This window comes from Takifugu rubripes, chromosome 21 (assembly GCF_901000725.2).
Source record: "Takifugu rubripes chromosome 21, fTakRub1.2, whole genome shotgun sequence".
Taxonomy (NCBI): Eukaryota; Metazoa; Chordata; class Actinopteri; order Tetraodontiformes; family Tetraodontidae; genus Takifugu; species Takifugu rubripes.
In genome coordinates this window covers 14,467,816-14,484,671 of record NC_042305.1, presented here as the reverse complement: position 1 = coordinate 14,484,671, position 16,856 = coordinate 14,467,816, and the positions used below count along the sequence as shown (strand labels likewise).

The following is a 16,856-nucleotide window of genomic DNA, read 5'->3' as shown; positions in this document are numbered from 1 at the left end:
ATCTAGTGGTAGCAGCTACAACTGCCACGCTGCGTCCTTAATTATGTGGATGAGGGGTTAAAAGAAACAACACACTTGCTTTTGTCTCCATTTAATGAATTCCTTGAGACACAAAATAGATTGCAAGCCAAGATTTCCCAGAACTGGTGCAAACGAAACAAAACCTACTCATGTCAAAGAAAATTTGTACATTGACTTTAAAATAAAACTAGATTTAAATGACAGTTACACCAAAAACTTTTTTTTTTCTTTAAAAAAAAAAAGAAAACTCAGGCATGTTTGGACACGAGTAAAGCCAGAAGATGACAAGACAATAGCAGCAACATACATTTGTGAAGGCCCACAGGGATGCTAAGACCCGACATCGTTGAAATGCAACGCTTTTGTGGCAAATAAATAATTTCTCCTTCCAATGCACTGAGCTTACCGTCTTATACAGTGTTTGGACCACTATATGCTATTAGTTAGACCTGTTGACTGGCTTGACTTCAGAGCGCAAGTAGAACTGCTTCTTGCACAGTAGCATCAGCACTTTCTGCCCCGAGAGGAGACAGAAACAGGTGGCAGGAATAAATATCTAAGACCGAGGCGCATCACTAGTTTCTTTAAAAAACAAAACATGACCCTAAAAATATATATACAGTTGTTCAACAAAGAAATGACAGCTGTTTTTAAGGCTCGAGGAGAGATGGACAAACTCGCTGATTGACAAAGGAAAAATCCCAGCTGTTATAAAAAGGTACATTGTCATTAAAGGTTTTTTTAAACAATATATTCCGTTCATGTCTTGAATTTTTTTTTAAAATAAATTCTAAAAACATTGCAATAAATAAAAGTGAACCAAATACATGACAAGTCTTCATTTATATGCTCTGATTTAGCTTCATCGCTACAAATTAATGTCTAATCAGACCCATAAAATCAAATATAATACAAATATATTCTTTTGCTTTGTGCAAATGAGTCACTGAAGCTGACCACTGATCAAAGCTTAACTTATTTAGCACTTTTCATGGGACACTTAAGTGACAGTTTTCTGTCAATCTGCAGCATAATCCGAGATACGAGGTTAAAAACAACGTCACTGGCAGTGTGAGTAAACAGATATGAGCTGCATATATATTTGCTTGTGTTAAAATGAAAGCATTAAAAATCTCTTAAAGAGTCGACGGTTTCTCCAGGGATGTGGGGGGGGGGCAACATACATAAAAAGGCCCTAATGGCTTCAAGTCAAGGCGTCCTGGCTTTGGCGTCTAGCGGGCTCAGTCTGGCCCAACAGTCCCATTCTACTGGTTCGTCTTCTGGACTTTTGGTCTCCCTGGACAAAGAGTGGAACAGTCTCAGAGGCCGCTGCTGTTCAGTCCACCGGGTTCCTCCTGTGAGTAGACAGACCCGGGTGTCGGCCGACTAGACTGCCTGAAAAGACAAGTCAGCACTTATTCTGAAGCAGTTTGAAGCTGCGCTCCCCCAGTGAAGGAAAAGGAGCAGCAGACATCAGGACCGCCAGCTCCTGTGTTTGATGACATTTGGCTTTATTTTGGTCTGTGGCCTATATGGAACACAGAAATGACCTCCTCGATCTGTTAAAAGTGGATTTGTAAAGGCGCTACGTACCCATTTCTGGACCCAATATGAGATTTTGTTGCCTTCTCTTTTTTTTGTCTTCTTGTAAAGGTAATTTCTGGAAGAAGTGAAAACAGGTCCCGTTATGAGGGAAGCTGCCCTTACTCTTCAAAATAAAACCATCCCAGAAACAACACTGAATGAGCCGAGACGTAAACGCCTCGGAGCTGCACGTGTGCTCGTACCTGTCTGTCCTGCTCCCTCAAATTCCTCAGATGAGCTGGAGTGGAGAAGGTTTCCATCTTCATATTTCCTGCTCAATGAAAATCAGAGCTAAGACACAGCAAGTCCCCCCCCACCCCACCGGTTCACAGCGTTCCGCTCCTCACCTGCGGTGTTTCTGTTCAGCTGACAGTCCCTCTTGATGTGAGCGCTTGACCCACACAGGAAGCAGCAGCGGATCTCCGGCGCGTCCCTCTTCCTCCAGTGCTCGTTCTTCTGCCTGACCTGGTCTTTGCCGTCTTCTCCTGCATCCGGTCTGTCCCGCAGGTACTCGGGCCGCTTCTCCCCATCCCTTCTCTGCTTGGACCTGCACCGGGATTAACAGGGAAGTTAAAACCATCTGGCCGACGGCTTTGGGCTCCACATGAGGAGATGGTCCCTACTTTTTGCGCATGGGGCAGTCTTTCATGAAGTGGCCGATCTTGCCACAGATACGGCAGCAGCGGTCATTTGGAGCCACCTCCCCCTCGGTGAGAACTTCAGGGTCGAAGAAATACTCCTGGAGCGGATGAAGAAGCATCCCGTTTTTATTCTAGTCTTGAGTGTCCGCCGTAAAAAGCAGATACTGACCATCAGACTGGGGTAGATGGGAGGGAAGGCTTTATAGGGCGTGCCGAACACTCGTCTGCCATTAATAAAGGCCTTCATGATGAAGTTGGTCACTGAGGGGAGAAGATGGGAAATAAAATACACTAGAAAAATGAAAAATAAGTAGAATCCACCAAAAGAAATGCGCGAATAACCGTACTTTTCCTGGAAAGACCGGCACCGAGGTTATGATTCAGGTCAAAGGGATCTGGGACGATACAGAAAACAACAGAAATCAGTCGGAATGAAATGACGAGTCGGCTGCATCGGGACGCCGGCTGACCTTCAATGACGATGTATTTCGACGTCCACTGCTTGTTGAAAGTGGTGAGGCGGGCGTGCTGGCGGATACACACCACGTGCTCTTTAAAGTCAAACTCCTCCGTGTAGAAGCGCAGCAAACCGAGCCACAGCTCCCCCACCGTCTCGGTGTTCCCCCCCAACTGTGGCCAACGGCTGGGCTGAACACGGATGCATCGTCAAGATGGTGCCGTGCACATATTTGCTCATTTGTTCACACTGTTTTTACAAAACTGCAAAATGCTCACGAGTGCTTTCAAGTCATCAAAGAAATATACGTTCCAGCCGTCGACCAGCACCTCCGGTTTCTTCTGCCCATCATAAATCTGCAAATGAAAATACAAAACTTCTATAAACACAAGCGATTGTCTTTGTATTAATGTTCTTGTTGAATTTTCCATACAGAATGCTGAGCTATGAGCTCAGACACTTTTCCCCTGCAGTCCGACCACCAGAGTTTCTCTCCCCTCTCCGTGAATTGGAGGGGTGGGATTATCTGGTGACATCTCCATCGTTTGATGGAAATCCAAAGGTTACCTAGCGTATTTCACACTGCTGTACAAGGCTGTAGACGTGTACCTCTTGAAGCACAGGAATCACTGGAGGGTTTCTTTGCTGGAGAAAAAACAGCGCCATGAGGGTGTACGCGTAGGACGACAGGCTGCCGCGCGAAGCATCCCCAATATCGCACATCTGGGCGGGAAGGATGGAGAAAGATGGGAGGTTATATTGAAGTATATCAGCATTTCAGTACAGGCGTGCGCAAAACACCCACTTTGGCAAAAACCTTCATGATGTAACAGAGGATCTTCACTCTTCTGTCTATAGCAGCATATGAAGCCAAGAGGTGTGTGTTGTGAAGAGCCTGAAGGGAGATAGCGAGGTCGTTAGCAGAAGAAACAAAGGCTAAAAATACAACAGGGGCTCTACCAGTGTGTTGTAGAGGCTAATGTCTCCTTCCAGACCCGTCTGGACGTGGTAGAACTTCACGATGGGCACCTTTGCTGTAGTGATGGGCAGAACATTCTTCACCCCTGCATGCAAGCATGGACACACGTTTAGGTGGCGTGAGGGGCGGTCGTGAAGCTCTACAAATAAAGTGGTAATTGCTTGCTAACCTGAGTGTTTCCTCAGCAGCCTTGCCAGGCTTTCGATTAGAGAGATGCAGTCCACATCCTGTAATGTCATCAACAGTTAAACTCTAATTTAATAATGGTGAAATAGGATTAATGATCAAGATGAAACATGGCTGCAGGTCATTCTGCAACCTGGCTAACAGATACCATACATTTATCGTCTCCTGCCCCTCCAGCACCATACAAATGTCGAGGTCACTCTGTCTGAAGCCAAAGCCATTTTTGGAGGAGCCAAACAGCTGCAGCTGCGCCGCTGTGCATGAGAAACACCCTTTGTCAGATTAACCGTGCATGTCCACCATTAACGGAGAAGTTCATTAACAGTAAAGACGGCGATATTTACCAGGAAACTGTCGTTTGATGAAGGTTTCCAGGTCTTTGAGGATGAGCTCCCTCACACCCATTTCCAGTTCGTCTGGGGCAAAATCAGCTACAAAGGATACAAATTCATGATTATAAAAGGACTTTAGCAGGGAAAAAAAGCAAATGAAGACAAAATGAACAAAAGCTACAACGAAACAAAAGAAGATAAGAGAATAGGAAGATTAAAGGTGGGGTTGGGGGCACTCACTGTAGCACTGCTCGCAGACTTTGTTAAGAACACTGAGGAACTCCGGCGTTAAAGCGGGCAGAGGATCCAGTTGCACTTTCTTGAAATCTTCTGGGCAATCCTTCTTCAAATGCCCGTCGTGTTTGCACAAGCTGCACACAACCATGTGTGTCTAAGAGAGATGGAAAGTTAAGATGAACGACACGAGCGCCCGACCTTAAAGAGTTAAAAGAACCAGAACCAAAGCCACCAACCTTTCCCCTGGAGAACGCTTGTTTGCTAAATTCATATGAGAGCTTCTTCTCTTTGCGGGTTTGGGTTTCTGGGCTCTCCGCTCCCACTGTGTCCTCTAACTGCGAGGTTAAAGTCTTCACAGGGGTCAGCTCCACCTCCTCGTCATCCTCGTCCCCTGAGCCAGCTGTGTCCAGGTCAGGACCCTCCTCATCTGACAACAGTTCCTCCCCTGAGATCTCATCCACTGGGAAAATCTCCTCCTCCTCCGTGGTGAAGCTGTCCAGGTGGCGTCTGTTACGTGACTCCACGTCCTCGTCCTCTTCGTCCTCGGACAGGCTGCTTTTACCCGGATCTGCTTTCTCTTTCTCCCTCTCCTCGTCGGAGTCGCTGTATTCCTCAACGTCCTCCTCTTCCTCGATGATGCAATCCGAGTCTTCGGGGCCGTTTTCTTCGGGTTTGTGATCGGCAGGCTGCGATTGAACGCTGAGCTGATTGAAATCCGATACGAGACCTATGGCCTTGGGCCCAGCGGGAGCATTCGGTGGCAGGGCGAAGTACTTGTAGGTGGTTTTGAGGCAGTGGAGGATGTACTCGTACATTTGCTGGCTGTTGACGGTGCGGGCCACATTTCTCTTGACAGCAAACGGGTCTGATCACAGAAACAGAGACACACAAAGAGGTTCGAAGTTAACGGAATCTTCACGTTCCTGTTTGAAATTGTAGCATTTGTAGTTGCAGCCGTGCCGTTCTCACGAGATTTCCTTATTTTTTTTACTGCAGCCTGAAAACCACAGTATTTAAACTACAAATTCAAACGGTTCCTCACCCTCCACAGCGATCCGTTTCTTGGGCCAGTCTTTCATCTCCCGGGAGAGGACCACAGCGGTCCGCACGCAGATCACGTTTTCAGCCATGTTGAACTCCAGGGAGTAAAAGCGAAGCATTTCGACCCAGAGAAGGCCGACTTCCACAGGCGGGCGGGAGCCGTGCAGGGTCAGCGACACCTGCAGGGGAACACATGTGAAGACAAAGGACCCGTTTAAAGAGCAAAGATAAAAACAAAGGCTTAAAATCCAAAACAAGGAACGAGTGACACCTACTCTCCCAGTGGCCGACGGACTCTTTGATTCCTGTGGGGATTCCTTGGAAGACGGAGTGTATGCCCAGTGTAAATCCCCATCCTCTACACGAGTGAGGTGGAAGTCCGACAGCCGGCTGAGTGAAAACTCCCTAATCTACAGGCAGTCACAGAATAAGATCAGTTTTGGCTGATTCCCTTTAAACAAACATGAAATATCGCGAAAGCTTCAAGCCAAAGACAAAGTAAAGAATCTCACTTCCTGTTTTAGGTAAGTAGGCAAGATGGATACTTTCCGCTGCTGCAGGAAGTAGATAACCATGAGGGCGAAGACGTACGGCGGCAGCCCTCCTTCCTCGGACCGGTCGATCGTGCACAGCTGGAGCAGAGGGCGACAAACGAGACGCCGGTGAGAAGGAGGAGCCGACAGCGTGGTTCGTGCAAACCTCGGCACAGGAACCTACCCGAGCCCAGCGCCGCAGCCCCAAAACCAGGGGCCGCACGAGAGGCTCCGCCGTGCACAGGGCAGCCAGGTAGGCGGTGGTTTGAAAAGCGTTTTCATTACCGGCACTGACCTTGCAGATGAGGCCGCTGTTGGGAAAAACCTCAGGTTATTCACTTGGATACGGAGTCAATATGGGAGCCCGTGTGGCCCGTTTATTATCGGGTTAATAGTGATATAAAGGCGTGCTCCAAACGTGTCTACAAAACAAATATTGAACATTATGTCCTTTTCTAGCACAAGAGTGATGCCGAGGAGCCAAAAGCAGCAGTTCCATCCCAGTCTCAGGCTTCCACAACAGCTGCTTAATGCAACTGGAACACAGGAACGTGAAAAGTTACACAGTTCCAGTTGATCTGAATGGGAGGGAATTCTGCATCCGTCCCTTTTGCACGCCGACACACTTTTCTGCACCAATAAGGATGTTCAAATGTTTTTTCCTCTGTGGCATTGAAATATAGTGAACATCGATAATTTCCCTGGTAATAAAACAACGTCAGCGCTTTTAGTATTGTGAAGACACAGAAGAGAACGCCCCCCCCACCTGCTTCTGTCTTTACAAAGGACCACGGGCACCCTGGCGTGGAAATCAGCCTCCACATCAACAAAGAGAGCTGAGGACACAGCGTGACAAATCAGATACAATCACTCCGCTTCCAGCGCTTGAATGGATGTCGGGGTGAGGACACAACTCACAGCACATGGAGAGCGTCTCCTTGACCAGCAACAAGACGTCGGGCTGGTGCATCTGTGAATACAGTCTGTTTCAAAGCCTTCATACAACATAAATATGATATAGAGGACATATGAATGGGATACACCAGCAATTCGTGTCACAGAGCTGATAAACAATGCAAACCGGAGACAGGCCGAGCTACTCACATGTTGTGGATACTGGATGTCAATGTTCACATCAGAGTCCGTAAATCCAAACTTTGTGCAGGATGATCCGTACAGCCTGAGTCTGATCTCTACAAACATGAGAAATGAGTGGCGCAGTTCAGACAAATGTGGACTTCCTGGGTGAATTACCGGGCAGGACGGACAGGAGGAGGTCCTGCATGGCGGCCACGACGCATCGCCTCTGCTCCACGTCCTCGTCGCTCAGGCCGTGCTGCGCGACCTCGGCCTCCAGCGCCGCGGTGACGGCGCTGGCCTGCTGCGGCCCCGGAGGCCGTATCTCAATCAGCATCACCTGCTCCAGCTTCTCCTGCAGACACCAGCAAACGGCGCGTCCTCAAGACTGGAGGGGCGGAGGGAACGGCGGGGAGGGGAGGGGCCGGCGGGGAGGGGAGGGGAGGGGAGGGGCCGGCGGGCGCAGGCAGCCAGACGGCGGCGACCTCCGCGATCTGCATGTGGGTTCTCACCTTTGCCTTCTTCTTGTGCCTTTTGTCACGGATGTGCCTGAAAGCGTGGGCCAAAGATTCCAGGAGAATGTCGCACAGAGCACAGGTGTAAAGCGCACCAGAGTTGACGTGAGGCCTCTGAAGGAAGAAAAATGTGTAAATACGCGTATTTATAGCTGTAAATACACATATTAATACTTAATCAATGTAATTCTCTTTAAGAAAAGCAGGAAACATTACATTCTTGTGCTCTGCCTTTAATTGGAAGGACTGATTTTTAATGTTAAAAATCAACAAATATCCTCAGTTTGGCACATTTTGACCAACACACCTTCTTCACGGGGTAGATCTCCTCTTTGTTAAGTCGTTTCTCGGCCTGAAGTTGCTGCCGCAGGTCTTTGGCTGAGAGATTGGACTCCTCAGAACCTCTGTGCTCTTCAAATGTTTTCTTCCTGTTCCTGTTTTTCCATCGTTTCCCTTTTGAGATGGACAGAAAATAAAAGCAGATGGAAAATGCATCAATCAGACCTATATCTCTACAGCATTGGGGGGTTCTCACCCTATACTTAACAACCGTTTGAGGTCGAAACAGGTTCTGCATCGCCCGATTTACCTTCGCTAAAGGCCTCTTGGTTCCTGTCTCTGTCCGGATCCCGGTCTTCGTATGGGCCCTCTCCCTGAGAAGTCCTCCTCCAGCGCTGCTGATGTGGCCATTCTCTCCAGCTATCTTCAAGACTTCCACTCATATTATCCAGGCCTGGGAACCAGCGGGGGTCATCCTTCTGAGCGGAGCTTTGACCACTCCTGAATCCACCAGGTGAGGAGCTTAAGGGCCCCTGCCCTCCTTTCCTAGGACTCGCCCTGTAGGGCCCTCCCGGGTTCTTGGCGTTGGGCCGGTAGCTCTGCCCTTGGCCCTGGTCCTGGGTCCTCCAGTTTTCTGCCTTGTCTGCGGCTGCTGCTCCCCTTTCCCAGCCACCTTTCCTGGCCCGGTAAGGCCTGCCAGAATTTTCCATGTTCACCTGTTACAGAACTGAAAAGACAAAATGGAGAGCGTGGCATACAGGTGTATCACAGGTGTAATTTCTGCAATGGAAAAGCTGGTTTACATCTTATTTGGCACCAGATTTAAGGCACAGATTTCGAGCAAACATGAGAAAATTCAGCATCCATTATAACGCGTTCGGGCAGAAGTAACAACTACCGGTAAGTCACGAAAATGTCGGCAGAATAAACTGTTGTTTAAATCTACAATGTGTCGCTTCACTTTGTCGGGCTGAGCCGAGGGTTAGCCGCCGAGGCTAACTTCGGAGGGCTGTTTGGAACGCGGCGTTAGCATAAACTACCTTGTGCAGCAGATTCATGTCTGAGTGACGTTGCTTTGCCTCGTTTAACCCGCCAACTATAAAAATGTTTTGACCGAGGTGGGTGAAAAAAGGCGAGTTAACCAAGTTGACCGCTGCGGCAGCCTTCCTGTTATTTTTAGCAGAGGAGGTTGTGTTTGGCGAGACGGTTAGCGCAGCTAGCTTACCTTGCTATGGCTAGCGATGACTAAGGTTGCTGTTATTTCAGAGCTTTTATAACCCAACAAGAGAACATTAGAAGATACAAATGGTTTCGTTGAACCGGTTTATTGAACACGTCCCGTCTACTCCGACGCGAAAATGCAACACGTGATTATAACAAAAACAACAACACAATATGCGTAATAGCGCGACGGGTGTAACATACATAGTAAAGCAAAACTTTTTGCAAAGGTGGAAATTCAACATAACACAAAGAAATACCTCCTTGGCTGCATGCAACGAAAGACCGCGGTAAAATCTTGAAGACAGCCGGCTTTAAACCCTTTCTTCAACCAAAAATGTCTCACTTGCTGTCCCGCTGACGTCCCATGCTAACGCAGGAAGCTTCCGCGACTCGAATTGAAACCAAAAGCACCGTTTTCAAAATAAAATATCGGCTGCATTTGCAAGTTCGATGAGGAAAATTGACATAAATTGAAACAATTTGCAAGTAAAATGCCCCAACAATGCATAAATATAGAGATAGGAGGACGCCAGCTGTTAGAGCTGTTGCAAATGTGCTGCAACGTATAATAAACTAATAAATAAATGCAATATTTACACCGTGGAGGCTTTTTTTCCCCCAAAGATGCCATTAACTGTCAGTTTTCTCTCAGAGCAAGCAAGGTTTGCATCAAAAGACACAATAGCAACTCACAACTGTGATTTGAGAAGCCACTATTTGGGCCCTTTGGGCTCAAAATCAAGGACTAATTTATATTCCAACTGGACTCAGTGATTAAACATCCTGGAGGTTAATTATATTCAGATTTATCTGCACGTGACAACATTTGGACACATAATCAATCAGGATTGAGCGTCTTGTGGAACAATGCAGAGATAGGTGGTCTGTATAAGGCGAACAACAGAAGTTAACCGTAAACCCTGAAAATAGCTTTAACATATGGTTCGTGGCCTAATTAATTATTATGGGACAACGGATTGTTTCGCCTTGTTGCCAAGTGACGAGGGAGGGATGCGGGTGCAGGGGCGGGAAGGCGCCGGGAAAAGTGATGGGAGGTGACTGGCGGAGTCGCCGATGCGTGAGTCCGATGCGTGATCGGCCTGATAAGGATGGTGGCTCCTGCCGAGGGCGGCTGCGGCTCCGGGACGCTTCACAGACGGACACCGACGACCACAGCGGCCCCTCCGTCGGACCGCCAGAAGGCCCGCCGCAGGAAACAGAAATTCATGTCCAAGTTGTGCGACTCGGGGTTCGAGGAAGACCTCGCACCCTCTCCGAGTCCATCCCCGGTTCGGATAGAGGTGCTTCCACTGCGGCCACACGCGGGGCAGCTGCCCACTTGGTTCCTGCAGTACGGAGACATCGGCTACAGAATCCAGAAAGAGAAGGAGGCGCATTTCCATCCGTGCAGAAGCTTGGAGCAGCAGCCACAAGTGGGGCCCTCAGCACAATCATGCGTTTATATTCACCAATGTGCCATTTTTATGTGGAAAATGATTAAAAAGACAATCTTAAAAATGTCCGATTGCAGCTGACGGCAGAGGCGCGGTGCACCCTGGTCAGCTGGCTCATCTCCCTGCACAAATATCTCCGGCTGTCCTTCGAGAGCTGCTGCCTGGCGGTGAACATCGTGGACAGGTTCCTGGTGTCCACGCCGGTGGCTGCAGACTGCTTCCAGCTGGTGGGAGCGGCGGCGCTCCTGCTCGCCAGCAAACAGGTGAGTGTTGGGACACAGAAAGGTGGCGCGGCGGTTCCAGGAGCCGCCTCTGACCCTCCTGTTGTCGCCCATCCAGGTGGAGGTGTGCTCGCCGCGCATTAGCCACCTCTTGTCCTTCTGCTGCGATGCCTTCACCAAGGAGCAGCTCTGCAACTTGGAGTGCCTCATCCTGCTTCGCCTCAACTTCCGGCTGGACGCGCCCACCCTGGCTTTTTTCCTGGACTACTACACCAACTACTTGGACGCGTCCCGGCTTGAGAGCGGCTGCAGGTTCCCCGCAGACAGCAGCTTGGCGCAGAAGGTGTGTGAGCTGAGCCTGGCGGACTACGCCTTCAACAAGTACTCGCCGTCTGTGATCGCCGGCTCCGCTCTTTGGCTGACCAGTGACTTGATGGGAGGCCAGTGGGCAGGTGAACTGGGCTCCCAGCAGATTTCTGCACAGACGTCAGGGTACTCGGAGAACTTCCTGATCTTCCCCAACGACGAGAGCCAGGGGGTCCGACGCAGCCTGGCCCTGGAGTGCAAAGACAAACTAAAGCTTTTGGTGTCATTAAACAAAGACATGTTGGAAACGATTTGTACCCTGTGACGTTATTAACTATAAAAAATAAAGTCTGTTGCTCCCTGACCCCCAACTACTGTTTATGGCGCCTGCATGCACACGCAGTTAGTGTTGAGATGTTTTATTTTTCATTCAAACTGTTGCAGCGACCTTGACGGCGGAACTGTGAAACGTGCTGTAAATGTTGACCTTCGTTTTTAAAATCTGAGATTAAATGCCAGGATAAAATTTGGCGTTTGATCCCCATCACATCACACAGCAGAGCAAAAACACACCTGTGCGGATGTCAACGAGGGTAAATGATATGAATGAACATCTTATCTATGATTTAAAAAAAATGCTCCAGAAAAAAGGTTCCGGAACCTACTGCTAGAAATAATTATAAACTCACACTTGTGACGTCAGAAGCATCCTTTGGGAATAAAGAACGATACTTTATAGAACGGGTGATCTCTATATACAAAGATTTGATTTAGCATTGCGTCGCTGTTTGTAACGGACCTGTGCCGTCACGGTCTGGTCGGTTCCGCGGCTGGTCATCCATTACGCGTGGGCTCTTGACCTGCTGACATAGTATCGACCACACAGGTGCATTCAGCGTTAAGGGGGCAACAAGGTGCCCTCTGTTTGTTGACTAGTTAGAGACATTTGTCAACCGTGTTTGCTGAGCTGTCTGTCGTATTTGCTCTTTTCTTTTTCCACCCCTCTTTAAACGCATCCACGAGCCAAATTTGGGAAGATATTTCTGCGTATTTGGGTACAAATTACGCATTGATAGACTGGAGCAGCAAAGCAGTCGATAATGATATAAAATTATAGAGTCTGTCTCAGCTCTGGGGGCTTCCTTTTTAAGGCAAAGTTGGATGAAACCCATATGCGCAGGGAATATCTGGCAACAGGCGGAGGGAGGGCAGGTCTGACGTGCGCAGCACCTGCTGTAATGGCGCCGTTACGCGCGGTACCACTTTACACTTCAGACCAGAAACCGTTAGTCTGCCGCACTTTAATCTCCGAGGACGCTGTCACTCCCTGGAGACCGAGCAAGTGCATTTGATTGGGCAAGAATTACAAGGCCGCGGCATGGAGAGACTCCAACCGGGAGAATTTCGTTTATATCGGGTGTAAATCGCAGCCCGAGCCCGCAGTCCTGCAGGGCGATGGAGACGCAGAAGGACAGGAGAGTGTTGGCCGCTGTCTGTCCCAACCAGGTCGGCAGACGCAGGAGGAGAGCTGCGGTCAGTGGACCCACCTTTCTTTAAATATAACGTTTTTGGTTCGTGGCTAAACGTTCTTCTCTTTCATCAGCATAAAGTGGTGGGGCCGAGAAGCAGCAGTCCGGTCACCGTGTGCGCGGGGCTCCCCTGCGCCCTGAAACAAGGTGAGCTCCGCGCATTACACGCCTCAACTCAACGATATGTGGACATTGAGACACTTTCTCCGTATTACAGCTTTTTCCACAATTGCGTGGGATGATCTGGAATACTCCGTGAGACGAGACAGCCGCGTCCTCGGCGCTCAGGTGAGGAAAACGAAAACCTTTACAAAGATATAAAACAAATCAGTCACTTTCAAGACAGCTTGTGAGGTTAGATACTGTTAGATTCCGCTAAGGCTGTTAATGTTTGACACGGAGTGCTGGAATTCTGCGCGAATTGGAGTGTTGTTTGCACATGCGACGCAGACTAGCGCTAATTGGCCCAGACCTCACAGGTCTGCAAGGCTCCAGCAGCTCACCTTGCGCCTGGAACACAACTGGCTCACTGAAATGATCAGCGCCAGGGCAAAGCACTGTTATCCTGCTCAGTCACGGTGGGATTATAAGGTCTGCGGGTCAGCACGATTCCCACTGAGATTAAATACATTCTGGCTGTGTAAGAGCATTTTTTTTTAAATTTGTCTACAGGTGAACGGATGTGACGAGGACCAAGACTTTGGGGGGTATGCGCTGGATTTTATTGCAGGTGAGTAAAGCCACCCAAACCTGGCGTGGACGAACCTTTTAGGCACTTTTGTCAGTGATGCTGTGATCTGTCAGCACAGATTCTCCCTCCACCCTGGAGAGCAGCCTGTCCCCAGGAGAGCTGGTGCCATTCCAGGGATGCGTCATCCCCCCACTCACGCCGCAGTGGGACATGTCCACTGAGGACGCCAGTCTGGCCTGTCCCAGTACAGACGCAGACAAATTTGGACCTGGGTGCAGAGCCGGGGCACCACAGGCCCCTGCAGAAGTCGACCACGGGGTAAATGTCGTACTGCGATATGGAATCTGTGCGGCTTTTCAAATATTATCAATTTTATCTGAATTTATCCGTCTGATGTTATTTGTTGCAGCTCAGAGACACCGTGCACGAAACCGATGACCTGCAGGAGCGAAACGTCCACCTGAGACAGTTAGCCAGACGTGCCAAACACTTGGCCTCGGTGCTGGAGGTGAGTGGCGGCAGGACTGACCTCTCTTGACTCATGTCTCTGGGTCTTATTGCTTCGGTTTTCCCTCAGAACCTGATGGCAGTAACAGAGAGGGAGCGGACGCCGGCGCCCGACGACAGACCCCCGCTGAGCCCCTGCAAGCGGCAGCGGCTGGACGAGGGATACGAGACAGAGTCCTCGGACTCAGTGGAGGACATGCTGAGGGACATCAGCACACGCTGCAACGCTGTCTTGCACGGCTCCGCCACAGTGAAGCAGCAGGGCTCGGAGGTCATACGTGTGCACGGCGCGTTCTCCGGCCTGCAGACGTGTTTTTCCAAAGACGGCGGCGGAGCGGCAGCTGAGGGCAACATCTGGTCCTTCAGAACTTCTGTCAGGGAACACGGCACCATAAGGACTCGGGCGTTCCCTCAGGGACAAGCCCTCACCACCAGGATGCAGGAAGGAGGATACCGCTTCCGCTGGGTTCCCAACCACAGCTGAGACCCGGCCAGGTTAAACCTGTCTTCAGGATGGACGGAGCGCGCGTGGGTGGGCAGTGACCGTTAATGCTTAACCGATAATTGATATTGATATCTGTGAATGATTAAATGATGTCTTCCTCAGGTAGCATTTGGAAGCTAATCACTCAGAGGTGACAGTGGAAATATACTGCCAAAGCCTTTGTTTTCGCTCTCTGTTTACACGCGTCACGCCGCAGCGAGCTGCCCAAACAATGAAGCATCGCCATGCTTCTATACTGTACCGTGTGTTGTGTTGGCTACATCTGGTTGTAGCTGATGCGTTGATATTTGCAGGTGAAGAAACTGTTTTCGAATTTCAAAGCTTTTGTGCCTAATGTGACCCAATGACCTTGTGTAAGAAGCCTCCTACGCTCTTTTGTCTGCGCCTGAGTGGCTGTGTGGTCTGAATGGGAGCGTGATGCATGGACTGGAGACATCATAGGTCTCTTTTTTAGGCTGTGCCACTGCATTACAGACAACTGTGATGTGTTTAAGGTACCTGTGGGGCAATAAAACAGAAGAATAACAGTGAAAACCATTTTTGAAACACTTATTTCAAAATAAAGACAGTCAAAACTGACAGCAGGACTGTAAATCCTTTATATTTGTAGTCAAATACATCAACGGCTGATGATAAGATAACCCATATTATGACGGCGACAATAAAAAATCTCATGGCACCTCATCTAAGAAGGACAAGCAATTAAACTAATCAGTCTTTTGGGCGTCTATGATGTCATTCAATGGACGCCACGGACAGTTTTTGCTGTGTGAGGTGCACCAGGTGGGGGGGCAGAGGACAATGTCAAATCACAGGTCAGACACCTGTTTAAACTTCCCAAAGCAGGACCTGTTTACTCTGGTGCAGTGAAGGCAGCACAGGGGTAGAGACCGTTTAGAGACCTGCTGCGGTCGGTGATGCACGATAACAGCACGTAAATATGAGAAAACCTGGAGAATGAGATGGAAATGTGATTAACCCGGATCTGACGTTTCAGAGAGAAAAGACTGGTCCTCATGTCCCTTAAATGCTACAGGTGAATCATGTATGTGAAGAGCTGTGTGACCACATCTATGTACAAGTGCTGTGTCAATAACATTAAATAAACACCGCAGTAAATTCACAAGCAAAGCTGCTTTAGTCTGTCTGGCGTCGTAATCTGTCACTAAACCTGAAAAAGGGAAATCTCCCCAGTGTAAACACATGCAGGTATGTGTCCTTGAATGCATCACGGCTATGGCGCAGACCCTTTCCTCTCAAGCTGCTTTTTTTATTTGCGTGATGCATCATCTTTATTTATTTATCTTCCCAACATAAATGATCCTTAACCTGAGTGTGTACAATAAACTACTTGTTGTCCGAAAACCTTCACCTCAGTTTAGCAGGACGACGCTTTTACTGCAAACCCCCCCCCCCCCCAGCAGTTGAGAGCAGCCGCATCTTTGTTTAAGCTGCTTGTGAGACATTTGACCGGTTAAGCTACCGCCAAACTGCGGGGGACAATGCGGGAGGGGAAAGGAAAATACAGGCACAATGAGTTTCTAAGGTGACTGAATCCAAACCTTGGGGGAGGCTGCGGACCAGACGGGGTCCCGCGGGAAACACGGAGTAGTTAAACTAAATCCTTTTTTTTTCTCCAGTGGGTGATTTGCGGGTAGGCTAATGCCTCAGGGTAAATACAACTTTCACTGGTGATTGAGAGGTATTAAGATACGTTTCCAGGTATATGGAGTTTTACAATAATTATCCCAGGGAGAGGTGAATCGGCTGCCAGGAACCCTCGTTTCAACAGATTATAATCTAGAATCATGGCTGCGCCATTAACGGCGGATTAATAGAACCAATTAACACGAGTTAGGGCCGCTGGGGAGCCCATTGATCTGCGTTGATAAGGTGGGGGTTTAACCAGCGGGGGCCGCTGGCTGGAGGAGCCGCTCCGCGTCGGGCCAGAGCGCGTGGAGAGCACGCACCTGTCACACATGCTCCAGGCTCGCGCTCGGCCTGTTGCGGGCGCTCGGGGGGCATATGGAAGTGGCAGGTGGGGGGGAACGCGTGCTGCTCGCGCCGTTCGGGCCACCTTAGCGCGAGACCAACACGTCATTGGGAAGGCGCAGCCCGCGGACACGCGGGATCTTCCCGCAAATATCAGGAGCCGAGCGGGCATTATCGCCCCTATAACACAAACGCATTTACTCGTCGTTACAGGTTAAGTAATTACAACGTTTTATGGCCTTTTTTGTTTGCATTCGTCACAAAATCAGTAAATAAATAAATAAATAAATATTGCTAATAAACATTGTTAAATGTTTGTTGATAAACCCCTTTCAGAAATGATTGCAGCATTGTCAATTTGGTCTAAATTTACATTTTACACTGGCTTTAGGTTCAGTAATAGGACAGTAATGGGCCTATAATCTCCCTCATGACTGGGGTGTTTGAGTCTGGAGGGATTAACTGACACTTGAAGAGGAGTGTCTTCTGACTTCGACAAGGTTATAAACTGTCATTTCCATCTTTCTAAACAGTCGCAGAGCTCT

At 49.0% G+C, this 16,856-nt stretch overlaps 3 protein-coding genes across 4 annotated transcripts; 2 read left to right on the top strand and 1 right to left on the bottom strand.

Annotated features, from left to right (window-relative positions):
- Window positions 1–75: 75 nt before the first annotated feature.
- tut7 (terminal uridylyl transferase 7) lies at window positions 76–9,635 on the bottom strand. Of its 2 annotated transcripts, none has more exons than XM_011619651.2 (29): window positions 9,364–9,635; window positions 8,193–8,609; window positions 7,911–8,056; window positions 7,601–7,717; window positions 7,266–7,443; window positions 7,116–7,204; window positions 6,930–6,981; window positions 6,778–6,847; window positions 6,196–6,322; window positions 5,991–6,110; window positions 5,754–5,888; window positions 5,480–5,657; window positions 4,674–5,302; window positions 4,441–4,591; window positions 4,213–4,299; window positions 4,022–4,122; window positions 3,852–3,909; window positions 3,664–3,767; window positions 3,509–3,598; window positions 3,313–3,426; window positions 2,982–3,059; window positions 2,717–2,894; window positions 2,594–2,641; window positions 2,416–2,507; window positions 2,229–2,344; window positions 1,953–2,152; window positions 1,809–1,876; window positions 1,615–1,681; window positions 76–1,416 (listed from the first exon to the last, which is right to left on the bottom strand). In XM_011619651.2, the coding sequence occupies exons 2-29, from the start codon at window positions 8,590–8,592 to the stop codon at window positions 1,358–1,360; spliced, it is 3,852 nt and encodes a 1,283-aa protein (XP_011617953.2). In that variant the 5' UTR covers window positions 8,593–8,609; window positions 9,364–9,635; the 3' UTR covers window positions 76–1,357. The 2 variants fall into 2 exon arrangements, with proteins under 2 accessions (XP_011617953.2, XP_011617954.2); XM_011619652.2 differs by lacking the exon at window positions 9,364–9,635 and adding an exon at window positions 9,108–9,346.
- Window positions 9,636–10,178: 543 nt separating this feature from the next.
- ccno (cyclin O) lies at window positions 10,179–11,613 on the top strand. The gene is made up of 3 exons (XM_003978330.2): window positions 10,179–10,539; window positions 10,638–10,823; window positions 10,900–11,613. The coding sequence occupies exons 1-3, from the start codon at window positions 10,216–10,218 to the stop codon at window positions 11,410–11,412; spliced, it is 1,023 nt and encodes a 340-aa protein (XP_003978379.1). The 5' UTR covers window positions 10,179–10,215; the 3' UTR covers window positions 11,413–11,613.
- A 686-nt stretch (window positions 11,614–12,299) lies between these two features.
- mcidas (multiciliate differentiation and DNA synthesis associated cell cycle protein) lies at window positions 12,300–15,299 on the top strand. The gene is made up of 7 exons (XM_003978329.2): window positions 12,300–12,620; window positions 12,691–12,763; window positions 12,834–12,904; window positions 13,289–13,346; window positions 13,426–13,625; window positions 13,717–13,815; window positions 13,885–15,299. Exons 1-7 carry the CDS (start codon window positions 12,543–12,545, stop codon window positions 14,296–14,298), a joined length of 993 nt encoding a protein of 330 aa, XP_003978378.1. The 5' UTR covers window positions 12,300–12,542; the 3' UTR covers window positions 14,299–15,299.
- The last annotated feature ends 1,557 nt before the right edge of the window (window positions 15,300–16,856 follow it).

Bases quoted from the DNA above. Each gene is read 5' to 3' on its own strand.
- tut7 (XM_011619651.2), bottom strand. From the start codon at position 8,592: ATGGAAAATTCTGGCAGGCCTTACCGGGCCAGGAAAGGTGGCTGGGAA. The intron at 7,718-7,910 runs GTGTGTTGGTCA...TTCTTCCTTCAG, and splicing joins AGATCTACCCCGTGAAGAAG to AGGCCTCACGTCAACTCTGG. The intron at 2,508-2,593 runs GTACGGTTATTC...TTCTCCCCTCAG, and splicing joins TGCCGGTCTTTCCAGGAAAA to TGACCAACTTCATCATGAAG.
- ccno (XM_003978330.2), top strand. From the start codon at position 10,216: ATGGTGGCTCCTGCCGAGGGCGGCTGCGGCTCCGGGACGCTTCACAGA. The intron at 10,540-10,637 runs GTGGGGCCCTCA...GTCCGATTGCAG, and splicing joins GCTTGGAGCAGCAGCCACAA to CTGACGGCAGAGGCGCGGTG. The intron at 10,824-10,899 runs GTGAGTGTTGGG...TCGCCCATCCAG, and splicing joins TCCTGCTCGCCAGCAAACAG to GTGGAGGTGTGCTCGCCGCG.
- mcidas (XM_003978329.2), top strand. From the start codon at position 12,543: ATGGAGACGCAGAAGGACAGGAGAGTGTTGGCCGCTGTCTGTCCCAAC. The intron at 12,621-12,690 runs GTCAGTGGACCC...CTCTTTCATCAG, and splicing joins GACGCAGGAGGAGAGCTGCG to CATAAAGTGGTGGGGCCGAG. The intron at 13,816-13,884 runs GTGAGTGGCGGC...GTTTTCCCTCAG, and splicing joins ACTTGGCCTCGGTGCTGGAG to AACCTGATGGCAGTAACAGA.